This window comes from Macadamia integrifolia, chromosome 5 (assembly GCF_013358625.1).
Source record: "Macadamia integrifolia cultivar HAES 741 chromosome 5, SCU_Mint_v3, whole genome shotgun sequence".
NCBI classification, from domain to species: Eukaryota; Viridiplantae; Streptophyta; class Magnoliopsida; order Proteales; family Proteaceae; genus Macadamia; species Macadamia integrifolia.
This window is the reverse complement of record NC_056561.1, coordinates 9,742,933-9,766,575: the sequence shown is the minus strand read 5'-3', so window position 1 is coordinate 9,766,575 and position 23,643 is coordinate 9,742,933. Positions and strand designations below refer to the sequence as shown.

General features: G+C 38.1%; 2 protein-coding genes across 3 annotated transcripts; one reads left to right on the top strand and one right to left on the bottom strand.

Moving 5' to 3' along the window:
- The first annotated feature begins 13,405 nt into the window (after window positions 1-13,405).
- On the top strand, window positions 13,406-17,281 carry LOC122080401 (serine/threonine-protein kinase BRI1-like 2). The gene has a single exon (XM_042647362.1). It carries the CDS (start codon window positions 13,639-13,641, stop codon window positions 17,050-17,052), a length of 3,414 nt encoding a protein of 1,137 aa, XP_042503296.1. The 5' UTR covers window positions 13,406-13,638; the 3' UTR covers window positions 17,053-17,281.
- Window positions 17,282-20,633: 3,352 nt separating this feature from the next.
- LOC122080273 (protein TPX2-like) lies at window positions 20,634-22,667 on the bottom strand. Of its 2 annotated transcripts, none has more exons than XM_042647222.1 (7): window positions 22,542-22,667; window positions 22,141-22,239; window positions 22,029-22,070; window positions 21,846-21,944; window positions 21,691-21,750; window positions 21,503-21,597; window positions 20,634-20,996 (listed from the first exon to the last, which is right to left on the bottom strand). In XM_042647222.1, exons 1-7 carry the CDS (start codon window positions 22,596-22,598, stop codon window positions 20,879-20,881), a joined length of 570 nt encoding a protein of 189 aa, XP_042503156.1. In that variant the 5' UTR covers window positions 22,599-22,667; the 3' UTR covers window positions 20,634-20,878. The 2 variants fall into 2 exon arrangements, with proteins under 2 accessions (XP_042503156.1, XP_042503157.1); XM_042647223.1 differs by lacking the exon at window positions 22,542-22,667 and adding an exon at window positions 22,332-22,512.
- Between the last annotated feature and the right edge of the window lie 976 nt (window positions 22,668-23,643).

Genomic DNA, 23,643 nt, shown 5'->3' with positions numbered 1-23,643 from the left:
TTTCTTCGATAAACCCTCTCTACTATGTAAAAAAACAGAGAGAAAGAGAGAGAGAGAGAGAGAGAGAGAGAGAGAGAGAGATCAGCTGATGTTACATGCGGGGGAGCAGAAGAACACCCTGCAGTAATGCCTAGCACAGCAACATCTTCTCGTTTTATCTTCCTGCATTATTTGACTTTCACTCTCCTTGGTAGTACTTCTAGGCAAAGTTAGTAGGTTTGGGTATGGCAAAAAAAGGGTACATATACGTATGGGTATTAGACGGACCAAATAGTAGTAATACTTGTTAGATCAAACACCAAGAAAATACGAAAATAAAGAGATAATAGATCCGCACGACATAGAGATTTAACGAGGTTCACACACCAGGGTGGTGTGCTACGTCCTCGGGCGAAGAAGAAGATGTTTCACTATGCAGAAGAAGATGTTTCACTATGCAGAAGAAGATGTTTCACTATGCAGAAGAGATGTTACACCCAAACAGTGGTGAGAAAACTCGTCCTGAAACCCTAACTCGAAAAACCCCCAAAATACAATGACTTTCTCAACAAACAACAGTACATTATATACTCCAAGTCGCGGGTCGACCCATCGGGCAGTCGATCCGGTCGAACCATACTGTGAGGCTGTAATAGGGCTCCGGGCTTGGGCCTATCGGCCCAACCCCTCTGCTTCCATCACAGAATTCAGAAAAACTTCCCATTTGGGTCACAACCAAAATATGTCAGAGCAGATCAATCTTAAAAACGGGTCAAGATTTTGAGACAAACTTAACAGTACTTCTAAAAAAAGAAGCGCTAAAAAGCATACAGAAATAATATGTTACTTGTTTAATTTATGTTTAATATGACTCTTCTGTAAAAGTCCAAGAGCAAAAATACAGGCTTATATTCACTATGCAACAGGAATGAACATTACCTAACAAACAGAATAATAGCATGAAGACTATGATTTTATCAAAAGATAGCCTCACAACTGAAATAAACATAATATAATGGCAGAATAACGGTCTTGGTCTTAATCTGAGTCAGCCTATACCTAATGGAATGGATCAGGTATCTCTATTATTCTCCCTTTTTCCCCTGTTCAACTCCAGTCTCATTTTTTTCTTCTTCGATTAGATATCCAAACATCCACTACTTGTAAAGGAACAAATTCTGATAAACGGAATTGTATCTTCTTAACTTCTCAGTTAAATCTCCATTATAAGGACCTAGTGATAAAAATGTGTGCTACCGAAAGCCATAATCTTCATCCATTCACCCAAAATCACAATGGTCAGAAGGATAAATGCAGCAAAAAACCAAGAAAAACAGTCAAATACCAATTCTTCTCACAGTTGGACAAATAAATAGCTAAAGTTGCATTTATATGGCTATAATAATCAAATAAGACTTTACAGTAAGAATCCAGAGAATCATTGAACACATTCAAACTCAACTTTCAAAAATCATTTGGATTTCAAAATTAACTTTTAATAACAACAAATATGATGACACTGAACTTCCCCCTCCCAAACCCGCTGTTCCAATCTCCTTCTTCCCAGAGAGGATATGATAGTGGTCTTCTGGGCTTGTATGTTGTAATTTGTAAGACATCCTTGATCAACCCCAACAAGAACATCACTGATCAGACCAATCAGTGGTCGAGTCTAATTTGTTAGGATCACCTAATTGTAAAGTTAAATGGTAAAATAGAGGATGTATCACCTAATCGTAGTTCCAAATAATAAAATAGAGAGAGATCAAAGGCTTCTCTTCTCAGATTCCAGATATATAGAGAGAGAAATGGAGAGATTAAAAATGCTCACTGGAGAGTGGAAAGAAGTCCATTGCCAAACGGAAGAAGGGTTAGAAGTCGACTGCCGAAGTGACCCGTCGATTGCAGAGGATTGGTCGCTTGAAGAGAAGAAGGGTTACAGAGGCTTGTCGCTCGAAGGGAAGAACGGTTGCAGCGGCGAAGGATGGATAAATAATTGCCGATGAAGGGTTTGCAGTTTTGGGTGGTTTCCTCGAAGGATTCAGATCCTCGGCAATTCCTCAAGGTGCAATTCCCCTCTAATCTGGCGACAAGTGTCCATTTCGACGTGAACGGCCCAAGATTAAGTGAGAGAAAGTTGAGGGCATCATGGGTCTGGATCTGCAAAAACCCAACCCGATCCAGGGTCTAGTGTAGCGGCTGTCTTCTCTCTCCATATAAGCCAAGTGAACCTCTGCCCCCTTTTTTTGCTTTTCCGTTTCCGTTCCCGTTCCCAGTTGATAGCAGCGGCGAGTCTCCATCCCGAAGGATGTTACAGCAAAGTAGATCTTCGATTTTCTCGCCATCACCTCTTGAAGCTCCACAATGTTAGGGTGTTAAACCATCTTCATAACCGATATATCACGCTTCACTTGCCCCATCATTCCAACTTTGATAACATTCTCTTTCCCAACAATTTTTATCACGATGCTCTTACCAGTCTGTATGTTTCGGGCGAGATAGACCTTAGCGAAGGAACCATGGCCCAGAAGCCAACCTAGCTCGTTCTTCCCGTGAAGCACAGAGCTGCCATAGGTTCCGGTCTTGTCCGCCATTACAGAGTCTTCGAACCAAACAGAAATTAAAAGGAAAACTTTGAAACCTAAAACAATCGATCTTGCGAGTCGCCGGAGAATTAATTACACATTCATCCGAAAGGACAAAAAATTACTCAATGAGGAGGAATTGAAAGAGAACGATCTACTTAGCGGCGATGGTAGTGCTGGTGGCGCTGGTCTCTTCTTTCCAGTCGCCGAGTGCTCCATTTACATTGTAAAAGGGCTTTTGATTTGGGGAGGATCCGGATCGGATTGGTTTTTTCAGCTGGGGCCTCAACTCTCTCACCTAATCTTGGGGGAAAAAAATGGTCAGCAATTCCGATCTCGTACAATTCCGTGAAATACCACCTTCAGGGATGACATGTGTATTGATACCAATGTAATGGTTCAAATCTGATTTAATTGTCTCTTCACTGATTTAATCCACGTCAGTATGAACACTTGCGGCGGGGCAATTGCGGTGGATCTGAATCCACGGGGTTTGGCAAAGGGATAAAATTACTCTGCAATTCCCATCTCATGCAATTTTATGCAATATCTATGCAGAGGTCCATACATGGACGTTCCAGATTGAACGAGTCAGATTAACCTTCCAATGAAACAACCCAAAACCGTAGTTCTCCAACTTAAACTGAACCGAGTTGACTATTCAAACCCAATCGATTCAGGTTTTAATTCAAAACCTAAGAGATTTGTATCCGTTCCCCCTCTCTCTCTCTCTGTTACGGCTTTCCTTCTCTGCCCTAACTTGCACAACAAACTCTCTGCTCCCTGCTCCTTGCTCTGTCGACTCTCTCTCTCTCCCTGCTCCATTTCTATCCTAGAGGAAGATTTCAACAATGTTTTCCTACGTTTATTCTTCTTTTGGGGTTTTGAGTGGGTTGGTCTTCATTTTCTTTGGATATGAAGTAATTAGAAAAACATTAAATCTGAAACCCAACATCCACGAAATAGATAACTTTTAACTAAACCCAATCTAGAAATCAGACCTAGTTGAAACTTCAACCGAATCACCCTCTTGATAGTCTTAACCCTAGAATCTCACCCTTAACAGGAAAAACATTGCTGAACAGGCGGGAGAATTAGTGTAACAACGGCACGAGAATGACTCAAAACCAGAAAAATGCTTGATGTATCAACGACTACTTCGTGCACAGGGAGAGATTAAGAAACCGATCGACTTTGGGTAACCCTGAACAACCTTCACGAGAGAGTAAGCTAATCCCCTTAGGCTACAGGTAAATCCCTAACAGAGCTTCGACCTTGACCGGGAGCTTGGATGCAATGGCGCTAGGGCTTTTTCCTTTGTGAGCAGAGAGAGGTGTGAGTGACAAAGAGAGGGGTGACAAAGTGTGTCATGCGAGAGAGGGCAACTAGAGAGAGGTCCGGTTTGATCAACTGATACGGTTCGGTTTAACTGTGGTTCATAGTTTTGGGGTTGTTTCAACCAACAATCAATCTGAACCGTTCATTCCGCTTTGTCCACATTTCGACCTCTGCAGGGGGTATTGCACAAAATTGCATGAGATGGGAATTGTAGAGGATTTTTATCCTTGGCGAAGCCGCTATGGCCTATGGGTATCGGTATTTTGGCTTCTTTTTTTAACATAAAAATACGTACATAATACGTGTTTAATGTACATACTAACATATATTTTAAAAAAAAATACATTTTTTTCCAACTCTTTGGAATTATATGTAAAAATCTATATGGGAAAAGAATGCTCCTTGTTCGTGTAGGTAATGACCAATATGTAGACCAATGGGAAAGCAAGTAAAAGCATCAATCACATAGAGGAAGGGCAGTCTTTTTAAAGCAACCTATGTCCGGGTGTAGAGGGCGTAATTAGAGAGTGTTCTTTTCCTCAAATCTATATTATTCAATTACAAATATAGAAAATGTATAATTCACGTATTTACTAATTATGGCTTTAGTCCAATGTCACGAGGCTTTTTCAGTTAACCTTAATTTTGCCACATGGCAAATAGACATGAATGTAATTTTGTGCATTCGTGGTTTTGGCGTTCTATTCACCTGTTTTTATTATTATTATTATTATTATTATTATTATTATTATTATTATTATTATTATTATTATTATTATTATTATTATTATTATTATTATTATTATTATTATTATTATTATATTTCAATTAAAAAACAAGTTTTATGGACATAATGCATTACCACGTCTACTTGAATAAGTTTTTTTTGAAAAAAAATAATAAAATATTCTTATGTGAATTAGTGGTGATAGGTCTCATGTTTAGAGAGACTATTCTTATATTCCACTTTTGTTTTTCGGTGAAGAAAGAGTATACTGATTAGATTAATGCGGTATCAAACATTCAAAGATTGTCCAACCAAGGAATGGAACATGGCCAATCTATCATACACATGTTAAACAAGAACTTCCTAGCCTAGGCATCTGCAACACAATTTAGATACCTCGTAATAAAAGAGAAAGATACATAATCAACAGATGTACTCAGGTGCTTAATATCACTAACTATTAATGCTACATTCAAAATGGGATTTCCCTTAGAGTTGGCTAAAGTTGCATTTGTTACCTCTAAATATTTTTAGAAAAATATTTATTATTTATGAACTTTTTTGTTATTTTATTTTTTTGGGGGTTTCATTTGTTTTTGTAACCAAGAATCTGTAAATCTTGAGATGGTGTTAGGTCCACTATTAGCAAAAACGTGTTTAAAACACCGTTTTAAATGCGTTTTCGTTCTTTACTATTTAAAACATGTTTTTGTGTATGTTTCCCAAAGATACGAGAAAAACTATAGACGGCAAGCATTCATGTTCTAAACACATTTCTTTTTCTTTTTCTTTTTCTTTTTTTTTTTCGTTTTTTAAGACTTAACTTGTTGAATATAATATATACTTAATTGACCATATATATATCTCTCTTTTGAATTCCGATCGACCTGATTCTTTTGCCACTTGGAACTAATTTCATGCTTATATTTCTCATGTACACCCAGCTTATCTCCCTTATAGTAATTTCGAATTTAAAAAAAAAAAAAAAAAAAAAAAAAAGCAAAAAAACTAAACAAACTAAAAAAAAAACAAAAGAAAAACAAATTACTCCTGAAAAAGTTTAATCGACTAAATGACCTTAAAATTGGACCAAACTTTACAATTAAGTAATTTTTATCATTAAAAACGCAATACTAAAAGACGGTACATGAACATGAATGACACATTTTCCTCATTATTTTTGGCAAATTAATTACTTCCAATGGGCCCAAAACAGAAAGTAGTCTACAAAAAATGATATCTTTCTAACGACATTGAATTCCTATCTTTTTTCTTTTTTCACTTGGATCTAAAGAATCGACATTTGAAATTTTTAGAGTTTTTTAACCACATCTCACAAATCGATTAAATCCGGACCCAACCCAACTCGGTTGAACCAACCTTGCTTCAGCTCCAGCGTAGGTAAGGACCAATTTTTGGCCCAACCCAGCCCAGCACCTTGGCCGTCCTTGGTTAGCCTAGCCGGGGTGGTCCTAGTTACTCTTTGGGATGGAGTGGAAGAAGGGAGGAAATTCTCGAACGAGGAAAAGGATCCAATGACTTTGAAAGAATTGAACGAGGAGCGATATAAAGTGAAAAAATCTCATGAGTGTTCATGATAGAGTGATAATAAGTGGTGACTTATTTGTCAACTTTTTCACTTATATCCCCAAAATTCAACTCTGCCTTACGTAAAGTTGCCAGAGTACGATTAACCTCTGGATTTGAAATCACTGCTTATATACTAGGTATTGGTCATAATTCATAAGAACATTCTATAGTCTTAGTACTGTTGGAGCCATTGAAAAGCCCAACAGAAACCGCCCAAGCCCTAATAGGAACCACACAACTCCATTTTGGATCCACCAAGAGCAGCTCCCTAGTGTGTACGTGATCCTTGACTCCTTGTAGATAATGTGCATCTTCTTCATTCGTTAAGTATTTTTTCGAAAGATATGTTTGGTTGCAAGAGAAATTTAAAAAGAAGGTAAGTGAAAATTTTAAACTTTTGCAATCATTACTCATGTGATCATATGTGATTGCATAAACTGTTTAAAATTTTTACCAATTTTGTGTGTGTTTATGACTAGATACAATAGATGCAAAAAGACCGTATTGCCCCCATGATGAAGATGCTCCTGCTTGCCCTCCATTGGCCCGCATGTTATTGTGTACCTACTACGGGTAAAACAGGATCGGGTTGAGTTGGGTTTCTTAAAACCCTAACCCAACCCTAGGTCCCCATAACTCAACCCAACCCTAACCCAACCCTATCGGGTTCATGCTCAGGCCCTACCCTACAGGGCTCAGGGTTGGGTCGGGTTGACCCTAGCTGGTCTTCTTAGTGGAATCACATTTCAATATAACAAGATGCAATGACATTATAGGCTGAGTTAAATCTTGGCCACAATGGAAGTCCAGGCTGAGAATTGTTGCCAAATCCCCAAATGGGCAAAGCCCAACCCAAAATATTGGGCAAGTGGAGTTGTTTCTTATCAATATGTGCAAATGTTCCAGTAAAAAATGAATAAATAAATAAAAAATAACTCAACATTTTCAATTCTAAATTTTAATAATTCCATTTACTATAATTGAGAACTCAAAAGTGAATGCAAATTCCAATGTAAGAGAGAAACAAGACTTGTTCTTTAGTTGAAAGTTTAAGAAATTAAAGTCCAATGTTCTATACTACTAAGAAGACACCATAGCCAACCATGAAACCAGATGGTCCAAATCTGTATCCATATAATGACCTATCAAAAGAAAAGGGAAAAAAAGAAGAAGAAGGAGGAGGAGGAGAAGAAGAAGAAGAAGAAGAAAAGAAAAAAAAAGATAGCAAAATAATAAACAACCAAAACAAATGGAGAATTATACACTCTCATACAAATTAACAGTAACAACACAAAAACAATAAAGGTCTCTCTCTCTTGATACCTGATAAAAAGGGAGCAAGGGTTTAAATATACACTATACAGCGTAAACTAGGGTGAGAAAACATTATTAGTTAAACATAATAATAATCAATGTTAGACTCATGGTGGGTTAGGGTTGGGCCAGGTTAGCCCTCATAATCGGGTTAGACAGGGTTCAGGTTTAGAGAAGGTTAATGTGGATTTGGATCATCAGGGCTAAACTTACACCCCTAGTACCTATACTAGTAAGCTAGCATTCTCTTGCCTAATTTTTACTTTACATTTCATAGCGAAGGGTTTCCGATGCAATGTAAAGTGAAATTTAATAACAAAATATGTAATGATTTTGAGTTTTTTGATATAGTTACATGTGATAAAGATTAAAAAAAAAAAATCCTTTTGCATGTTTAAAAATTCTACTTCATTTCCTTTTAATTCCCAACCAAAAAATGCTCAAAATAAAAGCCAATTTTGGACCTTGGTTCCCCCACCTAGCTCATCCAATTGTTCACTAGGCTTTCCTCGTGGGTGGTTGCCATCCATGGTAGCTTAAATCGCAACCTTTCAAAATTAGAACCCTAAATCTAAGGGTTTGAAGTGGTTGCTAGCATTAACACACTTCCCCTTTTTGTGGCCATCAAATATTGACTTCTCCCTCTTGCTTGGGTGTATACTCACCTTCCAAGGGGGACTTGACATCCCTTTTTTTCTCTGTGCCAATGCCTCGATAAAATCCAACCAAGCCAGCACAATAGGTTGCATGTGTGTCTCTCTCTATCTTTGAAAAAAAAAAAAAAGTTTCTAAAGTTTTCTCTAGTTATAGACCAAATTTATGGTCTAATAATGACCTAATAAAAAAAAAATTCAGATTTACCGAGATTCAAATGATTTGAGTAAAAACACTAAAAACTTGAATTGAAATCGAACTTAATAATATCATTTTTTAAACTTGGATGAGTCTTCATGATCATTGATCAAGTTTCATGTTTCGTGACTTTGAACCTGGTTATTCAACTGTGGTCTTCGATTTAATTTTTTTTACAATTAAATGGAGCCTTGAAACTTTTATTTAGAATATATAAATAAATATATTACACCCCAAAAGAAAAGAGGAAAAAAGAAAAAAAATATCACAAGACAATGATGAGATGATATCTATATAACTTTCCATTCAAATGCAGCAACTTAGCCATTACGGGCTCACAGCACAAAGTCAGTGTTAAAAACAAATTTAAATTGCTTTGAAGTCCTGCATGCTTTGTCCAGCCGACCATGTGGCTTATCTATCTTGCAATTTTCAATGCTTTCACAGGCTCTAATGGGAGTTGGCCAAGTGGATAAATTCCTCAACCAGTGATGCATCTATAATGACCCACGTAAGTTTTGGTTTTGCCATGTGGGTTACCCTTCCATTTTTATTTATTTTCACAGCTGAAAGCATATACTTTACACAACTTAAAGTAGATCAACTATAATTCTTTTCTATATGGGTAGGGTAAGGCATGTGGAAAGGCTATCATAAGGTTTCAGGGCCCCCTACTCCTCCAAACAGTGCTTAGAGGCTTTTTTCCATGGAAACAATCTCAGCTTCTTGGGTCTTGGCTTGCACAATAAGAGAGAGAAGGAGAGATCTAGAGAGAGTGAGACAGGGATTGTCAACTCCAAAATTTCAATGGTTTATGCAGCACTTGCACAGTTTAAGATAAAGCAGATATGATCACTTTCATTATAAAACACTGTTAAAGATTTGAATCTCACTAAAAGCTTAGGGAATATCTCTAAGTAAATGATTGTCATGACTCATGACACAAAGTTTCTTTGAATAAATCACTTCAATTCACACGCCTACATCAATCTACATTATCTCCCAACTACCCATCACACCAACCCGATTTTTTTGGCTATTCTCATGCGGATAGCAAGTCAATAACGATATTCGCTTCTTTGCATCATAAGGGCACAACATTAAAATTAGGCTGCCTTTTGTTACGATTCAAGCTTTTTTTTTCTTATGAATCGAGAAAAGCAAATAAATTCAATATTGAAATGACTATAAGATATTTAAACTTTGGCTAGAATGAATTGAATTTATCGGCGATGGATGAAAAGCCCTACCTTTAATTTTCTTCATTTTTGATAATGTTTAAAAAGTTCTTAATAGTTCACATTTAACCTATAATCTGGTTTGCACTTGGAAATTTGGATGGATCAATCCAATCAACTCTTGATGTTCAACGGGTTCATGGACAAGCCTGACCCGGCCTGAACCCAACTGACCCGAAATGTCTAATAAGGATTAGTTAATCCTCATTACTTGGGTGTGGTTACATTGGACGAAGATAAAAAGAAGAAAAAGAAGAGGGGGCCGGGCAAGGACAAGAGGAATGTGTCGTTTTCGTGGTCTTCACCAATCATATGGATTCGGCTAAACGACGGTGGTGGGAAGTGATATGGTGGGGCCCCCGGCGTGCGTTAAGCCCGGAGAGATTGGGATGAAAATAGCTTTACATGATCATGTGAAATCTACTCTCTCTCTCTCTCTCTCTCTCTCTCTCTCTCTCTCTCACACACACACACACACAAATGAGTTAGAAGTTGGTGTTTAGGGCAACGCACCATTACTCCCGCCATGCTCGTATTTGAATTAAGAAAGACCATTATTTTTGGGAAACGAATGCTTCCTGGTTACATGGTCTTTACACCATTATGTTGATAAATAAGAGAGCATACAGGGGTATCAATAGAGGTGGATTTTTTTTATTTCATAAAGGCGAAGTTGTCAATCACCTTCTCTCTATTTGGGTGCAGGGGCAATGAGATCAGGGAGCTTTTGTTCCCTCCCCTCCCCTTTTTTTTCATGTAAGAAAGACAAACTTAATTAACATATCTCGTCGATCATTAACTATAAGAATGACCAAAGATTGAACAATTGATCAGCAAATGGTGGGTCTACCTTGTACAAGTATGAATCGGATTAACCCTAATGCTAGTTTAAAATCTATCATTTCTAATTAATCAAATCATTTTCTTCTGTTAAAATTTTGCGTTGATCGTACAATGTTGTCCATCTGATTGGAGAGAAACATCGACAATGATGAGATTGAAAGTGAAGACAAATTCGAGCATCTGGTTGCCCCCAATTTTTGATCGATCTATCATCGTTGCAAGATATCATCAACCACTTATATATGCATCAATCCAAGAGAGGGGGGCTTATAAAAGACGTGGGGTTTGTACTCTTGCTAAACACTACAAGGTTTCGAGAGCGGATCAGGTTCACATATGAGAACGTACGAGAACGACTATGGTCCATGAATTTAGAATCAATTTTATCTCTCTTCATTTAATAGATTTTAAATCCACAGACCAAGGACGTACGAGAACATTCTCGTACGTGAATCACCAAGGTTTCTCTCTGTGTCAAAGAATGATTAGAAAGGGCACAACCTTGGACATAAATAATTATGATAATGTTAACTTATTGAAAAGATATAGAAAATAATAGTTTATAAAATGGCCCTACTTGGAGAGTAGGAAGCATGGATTTAGGTATTGGTATCGGGTCGGATTGGAATGGTGTGTATCGATCATTTTTGTCCTTGGTTTTTCAAAAATGGTATATTTTTTTACTGTGTTACCCTTGAAACGATATGGGTAATCGATCCGGATCAATCAGGTATCGATATCACAGCTATACCGAAACCTTCCACATATTTTTTTTTTTTTTGGGCTGCTTGGAAAGATTTTCTAAGCTTGTCACCTATTTCTATCATATGAAGTTGTAATTTGACAATTTTCGATCAGAGATATTGGGAGACTGGTCTAGATTGGTCATGTCTCAAATTTAGATTCAAACTTCTATTTATACCTTGAATGCTTATTAGTACTCTAGAAACTACTGGACCTTTCCTATTTATCAGTGCTATATTTTGATATTTGATAAACTCTATTTGTATTAAAATTTATATATGAACAAGAAACCTAAGACCCGCTTGCCACATGGCTGAACCAAGGCCCTCTTGAAGAACCCATTCTAAACCGGCCGGAATAGAAATCCAGCTACCTTTTTCTTTTCTTTGGGAGTAACTATATTCTCCTCTTTTCTGATTCTTACTCTCTTTCCTCTCATGGATTTGGAAGTTGGAGTGGTGATGATATTCCCCTGATGGCCATTACTTTTTCTCTTTTTTTGGGTCATATGGCCATTCCACTTAGTAGGTTAAGTGGGAAATACACCAGTAAGAGGCTTAGGTCTCCTATTATCTTCTTCTCTAATACAAATCCTCCTCGGCCTCTGCGACTTCCCCTCCTTAATCAAACTTTACCAATAAAGCCAAAAAAAAAGTTAAGATAATGTTAACCTCATCATTGATCAATAGGAACACACAAGGTCACCTTCACTATCAAGCTGTAACTATAGAGGTTACCTACCATTCTCTTAACCTGCAGTCAAAGCCTTTGATGATATTTTCTAGGGATCATAGTATGAATTCCTTGAGCTTTAAAGTAATGGGTCCCAAAAGTTATTCTTATTGTTTTTGTAGTACAATGGTAGGGGGCTTTAAAACCAAGTTAGAATCTTAAAAAGGTTTAAAAGAGCGAATACAGTTTTTCTTAAGTTATGGTGAAGGATAATCCTTTGATCGTGGGTTTTGGATTGGCGGGAGAGGGGGATGCTGCAATAGTAGGGTCTTAGGACCTTAGGATGTTGGCTGAGCCCTTCCCATGAGGTGGAGGAAAACTTTCTCCATAAAAAGGAACCTGAAAATCTTGATAATTAGAAGTAGGCTAGATATTGAACGTAAATTATTAATATTTGTTAAGTTTGTCTCGAAGTATTGACCTATTCTGACTTATTTTGGTGGTGACCCAAATGGGAAGTTTTATGAGATTTGTGATGAAAGCAGATCGGCCCAAGCCCAGAGCCCAGCACTGATCTCGTATGCCCCCGCGGTATGGTTTGACCCGATCGACTCTCAACTTGGAGGAGTATATAATGGACTATCGTCTTGTTGAGCATTATCATTGTAATTTGGGAATTTTTTGAGCTAGGGTTTCAAGGCGAATTTTCTCGCCATTGCTTGGATATAATCTCTCTTCTGTATAGTGAAACATCTTCTTCTTCACCTGAAGACGTAGCACACCACATCAATGTGTGAACCTCAATAAATCTATGTATTATGTAATCTATTTTGGTTTATTTTCCTATTTCTTGATGTTTACTCTAACAATTATGATTCAAAACCCACTAAACATATTTAAGTTGTTCAAACAAAGAATGAAATTGAAATTTTTTTCTTTCTATAACAATTTACCTCAGTAGTTTAGCTGACTGGTGACTGACTCATAATTACTGGGGTCAAATTACGCTCCACCCAATCACAATGGTTGACCTTTGTACAGTAACGACTGTAAAGGGTTAAATATCAATAATCACAAACTCACAAGACTCACAACTGCTTCGATAACAAGGGAAGTGGTTTAGAGTTTAGGACCCAACTTGCAGAAGAAGAAAACGAAGTGGACCAAGTGTGCATCATAGCTCCCAATGCCATTAACCAGAGAGGACATTGATTTTGTTTCCTTAAGTGGGCCAGAGAACCCTTTTTAAGTGGGTAACATAACAGCCCTCTGAGCAGGATTTTAACCAATATATCACCTCATAAGAAAATTTCAGCTCTTAAGGTCCCACTACAAACATGTTCATGGTCACGCTTGCTGACAGACAAAGACCCTTCGATCAAACCCAAGTTTCTAAAGAGGCAGATCATGGATATATCTTGTCTGGGGGTCCCATTTCTTTTGACCAAAAGTCAAACATATTATTTTCTTTCTTATTACTTGCTTTACCTCTTCCAAGTATGAAGTACCCTCCCTATAGGACTCAAAAAACTGTATTAACCACACATCCACCATCTTCAATCCATTCCTCTGTTTTTCTTATTCTTACCCACGTTCCCTCCTTTCCATTTATAAAAAAATCACCTCTTTTCTAAGGCTTTCCCTCTAGAAGCCTAGAATAAACACTAATCATAGTAAGCACTCTCCTCAGTCTCCCTAAATCTCCTTTTCTTCCCTCTGTGTTGAGTCTCTCTGTGTGTTCTGCAAGTTATCACTAATGGAGAACCCATTTCACCTTCTCCTTCATGTTTCATTTACACTTTTCTTCATTGTATTTCCTTCTTTCTTGCTTTCAATATCTGCTGGAGATGATGGCGGGTTTTCGAAAATCAAGTCTGATGGAGAAGCTCTTCTTTTATTCAAAAATATGATTCAGAGAGACCCCAATGGAGTTCTCTCAGGATGGCAGCTGAAAAGAAATCCATGTAACTGGTATGGAGTCACTTGCACCCTTGGAAGAGCAACCCAACTTAATCTTAGCATGTCTAATCTAGTTGGAACTATCTCATTCTACCCTTTGGCTTCTCTTGACATGCTATCAACTCTTAATCTCTCAAGTAATTCATTTACTGTAAATTCCTCTACATCTTTGCTTCAACTCCCAACTGGTTTACAACAACTTGATCTATCTTTTAGTGGACTTGTTGGTCTAATTCCTGATGGGTTCTTCTCTAAATACCGGAATCTGGTTTTTGTGAATCTAGCCCACAACAATCTAACAGGTTTTATACCCATCAATCTTTTACTGAATTCTGATAATTTGCAAGTTCTTGACATTTCTTTTAACAATATAACTGGGTCCATTTCTGGTCTGAATCTTGAGAATTCCTGCAATAGCTTGTTTCATCTTGATCTCTCTGGCAACCAAATTATAGATGTTATTCCTCCATCCCTTTCAAGCTGCACAAATCTTAAGACCTTAAATTTATCATCTAATCAGTTGACTGGTTGGATACCAACAACATTGGGTGGGCTTAGTAGTTTGCAGAGGTTGGATTTCTCTCATAATCATCTCACTGGTTCTATACCTTCTGAATTGGGAGATGCATGTGGTTCACTTATTCAACTTGGGATTTCCAACAACAATATATCAGGTTCAATTCCTACTTCCTTCTCCTCCTGTACTTGGCTGCAAGTGCTTGACTTGTCCAACAACAACCTATCAGGTCCCTTTCCTGATTCTATCCTCCAGAACCTTGGCTCGTTAGACAGCTTGTTGTTGAGCAGTAACTTCGTCTCTGGGAGCTTCCCTGCTTCAATCTCCAACTGTACTCGATTACGAGTAGTCGATTTCAGTTCCAACAAGCTTTCTGGTATCATTCCACCAGATATATGTTCAGGTGCTTCCTCACTAGAAGAGCTTAGACTCCCTGATAATTTCATCAATGGTGAAATCCCACCTGAATTGTCACAATGTTCGCAGCTAAAGACGATTGATCTCAGCATCAACTATCTCCGTGGCCCTCTTCCAGCAGAGCTTGGAAAGCTTGTGAATCTCGAGCATTTGATGGCCTGGTTCAATGGCTTGAAAGGGAAAATCCCAGCTGAATTGGGCCAATGCAGGAAGCTAAAGAATCTCATTCTCAACAACAATTACCTCACTGGTGAAATCCCAGTTGATCTGTTCAATTGCAGCAATCTTGAATGGATATCTCTCACTAGCAATGGCATAACGGGCGAGATTCCACATGAATTTGGGCTCTTGGAGAGGTTGGCTGTTCTGCAACTTGCAAACAACAGCTTGAGCGGCCATATACCAAAAGAGCTGGCGAATTGTAGCAGCTTGGTCTGGTTAGACCTTAACAGTAACAGGCTTAGAGGAGAAATCCCTCCTCGGCTGGGAAGGCAGCTTGGAGCAAAATCACTCAATGGGATTCTTTCGGGTAGCACTCTAGCATTTGTGCGCAATGTTGGGAATTCATGTAAAGGAGTTGGAGGGTTATTAGAATTTGCAGGAATTAGACCTGAGAGGCTCTTAGAAGTTCCAAACTTGAAGACCTGTGATGTCACTAGATTGTATTCTGGTGCAGTCTTGAGCCTTTGGACTCATTACCAGACTCTGGAGTATCTTGATCTTTCCTACAATGATCTTACAGGGAGGATCCCAGATGAATTTGGGGACATGGTGGTCCTACAAGTGCTGGATTTAGCCCACAACAAGCTCTCTGGAGAGATCCCTGCCTCATTTGGCCACCTTAGGAACCTCGGTGTGTTTGATGCATCCCATAACAGATTACAAGGGCACATACCAGATTCCTTCTCCAATCTCTCCTTCTTAGTTCAAATCGATCTTTCTTACAATGAATTAACTGGCCCAATTCCATCAAGAGGACAACTGAGTACTCTTCCTGCAACCCAGTATGCAAACAATCCAGGACTCTGTGGTGTCCCACTACCTCCATGCCAGACCGAAAATGGGGCATCGACAACAAGTCCTGTTGTTGATGATGGTAAGGGGGGAGGACGGCGAAAGGCTGCATCGTGGGCTAATAGCATTATCTTAGGGGTTCTTATCTCTGTGGCTTCTGTCTGTATATTGATTGTTTGGGCAATTGCTATGCGTGCAAGAAGGAGGGAGGCTGAAGAAGTTAAGATGCTCAACAGCTTGCAAGCTTCCCACGCTGCTACAACATGGAAGATAGACAGGGAAAAGGAGCCATTGAGCATCAATGTGGCTACCTTTCAGAGGCAGCTGAGGAAGCTCAAGTTCTCGCAGCTCATTGAGGCCACTAATGGCTTCTCAGCTGCCAGCTTAATTGGGTGTGGTGGTTTTGGGGAGGTTTTCAAGGCTACTCTCAAAGATGGCTCAAGTGTTGCAATTAAGAAACTCATACACTTGAGCTTCCAGGGCGATCGAGAATTCACAGCAGAGATGGAAACTCTAGGAAAAATCAAGCATAAGAACCTTGTTCCTCTATTGGGTTATTGCAAGGTTGGTGAGGAGAGGCTTCTTGTTTATGAATTCATGGAGTTTGGAAGTCTTGAAGACATGCTCCATGGGAGGACAAAGACACGAGAAGGACGAATATTAACATGGGAGGAAAGAAAGAAGATTGCCAGAGGGGCAGCAAAAGGGCTATGCTTCCTGCACCACAATTGCATCCCACACATCATACACCGTGACATGAAGTCGAGCAACGTACTCTTAGACAATGAGATGGAAGCAAGAGTATCAGACTTTGGCATGGCAAGGCTCATAAGCGCATTGGACACACACCTGAGTGTGAGCACTCTTGCAGGAACACCCGGCTATGTGCCACCGGAGTACTACCAGAGTTTCCGCTGCACTGCCAAAGGAGATGTTTATTCATTTGGTGTTGTCCTCTTAGAACTCTTGACAGGTAGGCGACCAACTGATAAGGAGGATTTCGGAGACACCAATTTGGTGGGGTGGGTGAAGATGAAGGTAAGGGAAGGGAAGGGGAAGGAAGTGATTGATCCAGAGTTACTTTCAGCGATCAAAAGAGGAGATGAAGATGAAATTAAGGATGCTAAAGAGATGCTGAGGTACTTGGAGATAACAATGCAGTGTGTGGATGACTTTCCTTCCAAGAGGCCCAACATGTTGCAGGCAGTGGCTATGTTGAGGGAGCTGATACCAGTAGGTAGCAATGAGAGCAGCAGTGGTTGAACTCCAAAAAGCTTTTGCATTTATTTATTCTGTTCTTTACTACTAGATATTTTTACATGTAAATTTGGTTTTTGCAGCCGTTATTAGAAACTATGAGTGTATCATGTCTCTGAGCATCTCACATTTTCATTCTCTTTTCCTTGGCCTTCTGTTGCTCCGTCATTCTCCCGCTCTTTGCTTCTCGAGTGTGTTCGACTGTTGTGTAGTTTGAAACAGAGTGAATTGCCACTGTTTTCATGGTTAAGACTTGAGGGGAGAAATTGGTTGGGGCTTTTGACAAACAGTTCAGATTACAGAACTGATATATAGTGTGGCATGTAAAAAATTTAGATGAGTTATTCTTTTAGTTGTCTAATTGAAACATCTGCATGTACTTGTAAACATACTGTTAGGAATGCTCATGGGAAGAAAATCTTGATTAATGAAGTTTTTTTGTTTTTTTGGATATCATATTTCTGACTCCACTAAATTCAGATAGTTATGATCAGATCTGAGCGGGAATACAACAGTTAAAGTTCGATTTCATTATATGGTTGAAATGCCCTCTTGCTTGCTCTCTCTCTCTTATGAAAAAATGTTGTTAAGCTGAATGCTGTTAATTGATCAAATATTTTTGTGGAATTATTTCTATTGGATTACACTTGAATGTAACTGAAGAATGGAACGATACTTTCAGAGTGTCTGAGAAGTGCATTAAATAAGTACCACCAAAGCCAATGCTGCAGAGGAAATTAAGTGAAGTGCAATGGATACAAAGTATGGAAAGGCGTCTATAACTTCCCCCGCCAGGACTAGGATTAGTCAGTTCTATTTCACTAGCACCCCCATATGGATCACCACTTGTACCACACACAATGTCATGCAGACCAAAAAGCGCAAAAAATCGAGTTTTTTCAGTAGCGAAGTACTGCTGATTCCAATTTACCTAAGAAGTGATTGGCATATTTAGAAATACTTTACATCATTTACAGGTTCATGATTGTTGCTGTCAAGGAACACATTTCTCTACCTGGATGAGTTGAAACAAAATTTTGTCAGGTGAGTAACTGTCAGTGATTTTGTGAATTTGTTGCATGATGTTACTGTGTTTGGGATTTGGTGATGTCCAGGTATTACTTCATGCAGGGTCCTTGTAATTGGTGTTCAAAAATCCAACTTTCTGGAAGAGAGAAGTTTCAACTAATCAATGTTTCTGGTGGAGAATGAGAGATTGATTTATTGATCTCCATTCAATCACCAAAGGACTTAAACAACCCATGTTCACTGCCTTGAGGTGATGCCATCCTTTTTATCTAAATGATCTGGAGTCAAATCTTCCATATAGTGGACCATATAAGTAAATTATAATTGAGAAGGATGGCATCACCTCATATATAAGACTTCCTAGTTTTTGTTTATAATTTGAGCACTTTGCAGTTAGTGGCAAATTTCATGAGAAACAATAAAATTTCTTAGTGGTTAAATTTTCTGTGTTAATTAAATTTCAAGAAAAGATGGGGGCTAATAAGGGCTAGTTTTCCAGTTAACCTTTTGAGTGGAAGAGGTACCATGATCAAGTCATGGCTCAATTCAGAGATATCCTTGAGTATTGCACCATTCCAAGGGATTTGACATATCCAAACCAGAGGGGGATATTTTCCACTTCATGGTCAAGCTAGGCTATGATTGATTACTCTGTGAGTAGAACAACTAGTAAAGCAAAAGCAAAAGATCAAGTACTTAGATATACTTTTAGGGGACAGTGGTTGTGATTGAGGGCAAAGAATTTATTAGTGAAATGTTAAGATCTACGTTACCTAAAAAAAACATGTTAAAGATCTAGCCTTGGCAATGTTTCAAAACCAGCTGAGTTAACTCAGGGGGTTGATCAAATTTCCTACTAAGGCCGGATCCTCTCTTGGCCATGACCTCCTGCGACAATCTCACATCATCCAAGGGGTGTGGGGGCGACCTGGTCAAAATTAATAGGGTGTATGGAGGCCATTTCAGAGGAGGAGAAGAGAGAAATAGAGAGAGGGGGCATAGACAGGAACAATTCCACTAAATTTTCTTTTTTGGTATGACCCTAAATTTTATTAGGGAAAAAGAAAATCTGTCCAGGAGAGTGACTTATACCAATGCTCCATAGTCTTATGAGTCTCTCTCTCTCTCTCTCTCTCTCTCTCTCTCTCCTTCTCTTGTGAAAAGAAATCTTTGCCCCTTGTTTGGGGGAGGAGATAGATAGACATAGGATCGCTGGCATAGGTCACATTCCAAGATGGAAAACCGCTTTCCATTTTATTATATTTCTTGTATTTTAAAATTCATTACATTTAATTATTATAAATTGGCTACCAAGTTCGCTTGCTTGGATCGAGAATTAGCATCCACTGATAAGGAAAACAATTTGTTTGTGAATTGCATCCATTGTATCTAGTAACATTGAAATGACGGAGTCTGATACGATCAATATAACTTATCAAAATTGGAAAAGTCAATATGATACAGTATCAATACGGTATCGATATGGGCCAAAACAACATTGATACGGATTGATACATTTGATATACAGGCTTTTAAAACCAAAAAATCCAAGTTTTTTTTTTAAAGAAAACTTCTTCCTACTTAGATATTATTGTCAAAACCTAAGTGGATCCTATGATCTATACTAAAAAATTATTAGGAAGAATGATTAAATGAACAAAATTTGAATTCCTTATTTTACTTTTTCTAATTTTACTATTCATCCATCTCGGCATCTTCATTTCAATTACGCTAAAAGTTTGTTTATGTATTATTTTTTCATTGGTCAAAATTTAGCTTCAGATATAGTAGCTGGTTTTATAACTATCTTATAATTTTTACCTTTGAGTATGATGTGAATTGTCAAAGCATAGTTAATTATAGATAAAGAGTAGTACGCTGCCGAAATGTGATATGACATGGTTTAAAGGTTCAGTTCCCTCTATCCACTTTTTTTTTGAATAGGTGGGGAGGGGAAATAGATAACAGCAAGAAGGCATGAATTCGAGACCCCCTAGTGAACGTGAGATTTTTAGGCATCACAACTCACCAACTACACTAGGCAGTTATTGTCATTTTCTATTATGTTTGATAACTTGTTAGAGAAACATAATTTAATAATTGGAAAAAGAACTCTAGCAAAGGAGTGTGGCCTACACTAGCGTTCCCATGAGTCTATCTCTCCTTCTTATGTGAAAAGACATCTCTACCCTTTATGTTGGGAAACAAAGAGATATACACATAGATCGTTGGCGTAGGCCGTAGTCCCAGACGGAGAACCACTTCCCTTAAATAATAGCTAAAGTGCTTTTCTTACATTTTTCTTGTTCTTGTGGAGTGGGGATTGATCTCTCCTTTCATAAGATATGGTCCCAATTATCATTTTCTCAGTAGCTCCCCCTCCCCCAACCCCCCCACTCTTTAAAACCCTGTATGAAAGGCAAAGGAAACAGTACTAAAGCAAAAAAGGTCACTGAATACCCTTTTCTTTATGTAACCAAATGCCTCATCCTCTCCCTCTCATGCTATGTTTTAATAGGGTACCCAGAAAGCATAATGATCCATGATGGAGTGCCATCACTCAAAACAGGTTTTGAATTTTATTATATTCTGAAAATATCAACTACTTAAATCCATAGGATTACAATACTCAGCTTTCTCCACTGCCAAAAAAGTCTACAAAATTACTACATTTGAGAATTCAAGAAACAGTCATCATCTCTTCCACTGCCCAAAAACTATCTATGAAAGTAATAGAATTGAAAATTAAAGACTACATTGCTAGAACTTGGCTCCTCAGCCATTGAAGAATATAATGAATGCTTCATAGCTTGCTTCTGAGTTTTTCGAAACCATCAAGTTCATTGCTAGGGGGGCAGCATTTGCTGTTCAGGATACGAATAAAACTCGGTTCCTTAGGAACAGTCAGAGGCCTTGTTGACCTATTGAAAAAGAAAAAAAATGAAGTCATTAATTATAAGAGTAGATGCTAATTAAGTATATTAAAACTAACACACACACTGGTGCACTTCCATAATTAGAGAGAGAGAACTCTAATATATTTTTATTACTGGAAAGATAGATATAAAGTGAAATAAGATAACAAAAACAAACTGATAGACCTATGTGAGTGCACTTAAGCCATGAAGTAGTCAAAGGTGACTGTCATCAAATAAAGCCCATATTCCACTCTGCTTTATGCAAGATAATAATGATGAGAATGCTGGTTGTCCTGGTTTCCTAGTATCTACTATCGGGTTCCACACGAAAGCAATAATCTCATATTGGTGTAAATAGCCTGGTGTGAACCCATATAAGGAGTTAGGATTTGGGCGGGCACCTTCTTTAACAGCTAGCTTTTAAGGTTGAGTTCTACTCGAGTCCCAACAAGTGATATCAGAGACAGAAAAATGATAAATCTTACATGTATTGCTTTGAAGCCTTATACCTTTGAGGAAAGAAGGGCCTATTGAAGAAAGGCATTAATTGGGCTCTTGGGATCATTTCCTTTCTCAACGACCGAACCTCTTCTTCTTCTATAATCTGCTCCAGTTTTAACATTCCAAAGAGATTGTTTTGAAACACACCCAAGAATACATGTCAGGAACAAGTTTGGCAATATATTTAATTATTTACCTTCTGCACCCTCTCTGCTAGATGTTTCTGTCGTTCTTGGATATACATCTTAGCTGCAACCTGCATTTTTGGTAGAAGCATGATAGAATACATACAAAAATGGCTGAAAATGTTTCTGTGGCATTGAAAGGAATAAATAATCTATCAACAGTTACCAAATTATTGAATCCTGCACGCTTGGCTGCTCTCATTTGGGTATGAAGCATGATATCCAATGGCTTAGTCTGTTCTTTCATGGGAAGCTTTTGAGTAGCCTACAGATGGGATGAAAAAGTTTTGGCTATATATCTATATCACAGAGAAGACAGAGAAGTTGCAGAAGCTGAAACATTATTTACCTTGGATTTATCATGAACCCTCTCCTGCTGCTGTACTTTAGACTGTAAAAACACATGCATGAGGCAATCATTAAAAATAAAGGAACCCACGTTGATTGAAGTAAGATCTTACCTCAGAATGAAGTCTGAAGAACTGTTGGGTTTGACTGCTGCATCTCCCCACTCCTCTAACAGTGGAATGCAGAGTAGTGTATGGACTAGCCTTCAAATACTAAGGATAAAATAACAAGATTTTATTAGTAAAATATCTTGGTGCAGAGAAGTTCTTAGAAGGGAAAAGGAGAAACTATTGAGGTTGCTCACTTGCTCTCTATGAGCCAAACCATAGCTCAAATTTTCCATTTTTACCATAACATACTAGATTGCTAATTTTTTTTTTCAGTTCTAAGGACTTCCTAAGAAAGCTGAAATCAAGCCAGAGCCTTGCCCAAGCCTCAATGGTCCCAGACAAACTAGATAATACTAACAAACTACTAGATTATGCTAAAGAACAAAAGGGATCCAGTTCTTAACCTTTGGTGGTGAAGAATTATTGGAGTTCTCCATATGAAGCTGATGGGAAGAAGACATACAGGATTGGAATATAAAAAGGTGGGTAGGGGGGGGGGGATTGGTAAGTGATGAGTTTTATTCTTTCTGTTGCCACATTTCAATTGCTTAGGCTTCTTCATGCTCTACTCTATTCATCTATTAGATCACATTGGGACCCATCAACACCAAACCTTCTGATTAAACCTCCCTCTCAAGACATTTTTGTAAGAGTTTCATGGGTTTATCAGAATCACTTGTTGGGTTTAATCAGGCAATACTCCCACAGTCCTAGTATCAAATCCAACTGTCGGGTCAACTTCTAATCGCTGTTCTTTCAAAACGTCAAAGAAAAAAATTGCAATTAAAAGGACTAACAACCAAAGGGTTGTTAAGAGGCTAATCTTCAAGCCTTTCTTGTTTTATCCGTTATCTAACAAAAACAAAGGGCAATAGAAAGGCCCATCATGGAATGGAAACATGTCCTAAAGTTTGGTTGTGATTAGGATACTGAACTAATAAGGTTGGTGCTTGTAATTGAAGTTAGGACAAATAACAAATCCAACATTTTAAGATATATATTTGCATTTGTTAATCTTTAGCTTTGAAACATTTAATTAAGTTACTGTTTTAAAATTTAAAATATGAAGGAGCATGGTGAGATGATGGGTGGGCACCAAGCCAACTCTGGGCCGGGATTTGGGCTTTTGATGTTATTATTATTATTTTTTTTTTGGTTTGGGGTGGGGGGTAATTGAGTCTGTATTTTTGAGGTAGTGTGTTTATACACTTATAGCTTAAGTGTGAAAATTAGGGGATTCTAGAATCCAATGTAGTTTTTTTGGAGTTATGATGTTTTGTATTCCGCCACTTGCATAAGTAGGCTGATTCTTAAGGGCCGTTATGAGGTCGAAGGTTTCCTTTTAAGGCTATATGGGTATTTCAGTAAATTTCCTACATAAGGTTTCGTTATAAATTTGTAGTGAGGGTTCTTTCTTTGTAAGTAATCTGTGAAATGTGTCAAGACGAGTGATTGGTTATAGCCATATTCTCCATTGTTATGAAGCAGATCTCATTCCAACATGGA

What these genes read in the sequence shown, in the direction of transcription:
- LOC122080401 (XM_042647362.1), top strand. Translation starts at nt 13,639, where the DNA reads ATGGAGAACCCATTTCACCTTCTCCTTCATGTTTCATTTACACTTTTC.
- LOC122080273 (XM_042647222.1), bottom strand. Translation starts at nt 22,598, where the DNA reads ATGTCTTCTTCCCATCAGCTTCATATGGAGAACTCCAATAATTCTTCA. An exon ending in ATAATTCTTCACCACCAAAG is followed by an intron (nt 22,240 to 22,541) that starts GTTAAGAACTGG and finishes TTTTATCCTTAG; the next exon opens with TATTTGAAGGCTAGTCCATA. An exon ending in TCTTCAGACTTCATTCTGAG is followed by an intron (nt 22,071 to 22,140) that starts GTAAGATCTTAC and finishes GTGTTTTTACAG; the next exon opens with TCTAAAGTACAGCAGCAGGA.